We start from the raw sequence: 328 nt of genomic DNA, 5'->3' as shown, positions 1-328 counted from the left end.
GCTGTCGCACAAGATCCTCGGTCCGGCAGTAGACCAAGTACTCTTGCAAAAAGAAACGTTCGTCAGTGAAAGAGCGTCTCAGAAGATAAAGGCTTTCTGTTAAATTTGTAATCTTTATCCGCTCATAGCAACTTCGGTGATGCTGCGAGGAGGATATCTCGGCAGAGATGGAACATGAGCTGATCAGGAATATAGGTGATTTGAGTAGGCTTTTGTAAGGATGTGGTTTGAAATTTATTTCGGTATTTACGCAATATCTTCGACGATTAAGTATCGAAGGATTCCTCACACTATTCAAATATGTCAAAATTATGACACGGAACGACAT

The 328-nt window shown here is 41.2% G+C and overlaps 1 protein-coding gene across 1 annotated transcript in view; it reads left to right on the top strand.

The window, feature by feature from the left end:
• Window positions 1-6: 6 nt before the first annotated feature.
• The window catches only part of LOC119594690 (ubiquinone biosynthesis protein COQ4 homolog, mitochondrial-like), a gene marked incomplete in the record, with an annotated part of 3952 nt that continues 3630 nt past the window's right edge, over window positions 7-328 (top strand). The window contains 1 exon segment of the mRNA XM_037943745.1: window positions 7-195. Within this exon segment, the coding sequence (XP_037799673.1) occupies window positions 168-195 (28 nt within the window).

Source organism: Penaeus monodon, chromosome 34 (assembly GCF_015228065.2).
Source record: "Penaeus monodon isolate SGIC_2016 chromosome 34, NSTDA_Pmon_1, whole genome shotgun sequence".
NCBI lineage: Eukaryota > Metazoa > Arthropoda > Malacostraca > Decapoda > Penaeidae > Penaeus > Penaeus monodon.
This window is presented reverse-complemented; position numbering and strand designations above follow the sequence as displayed.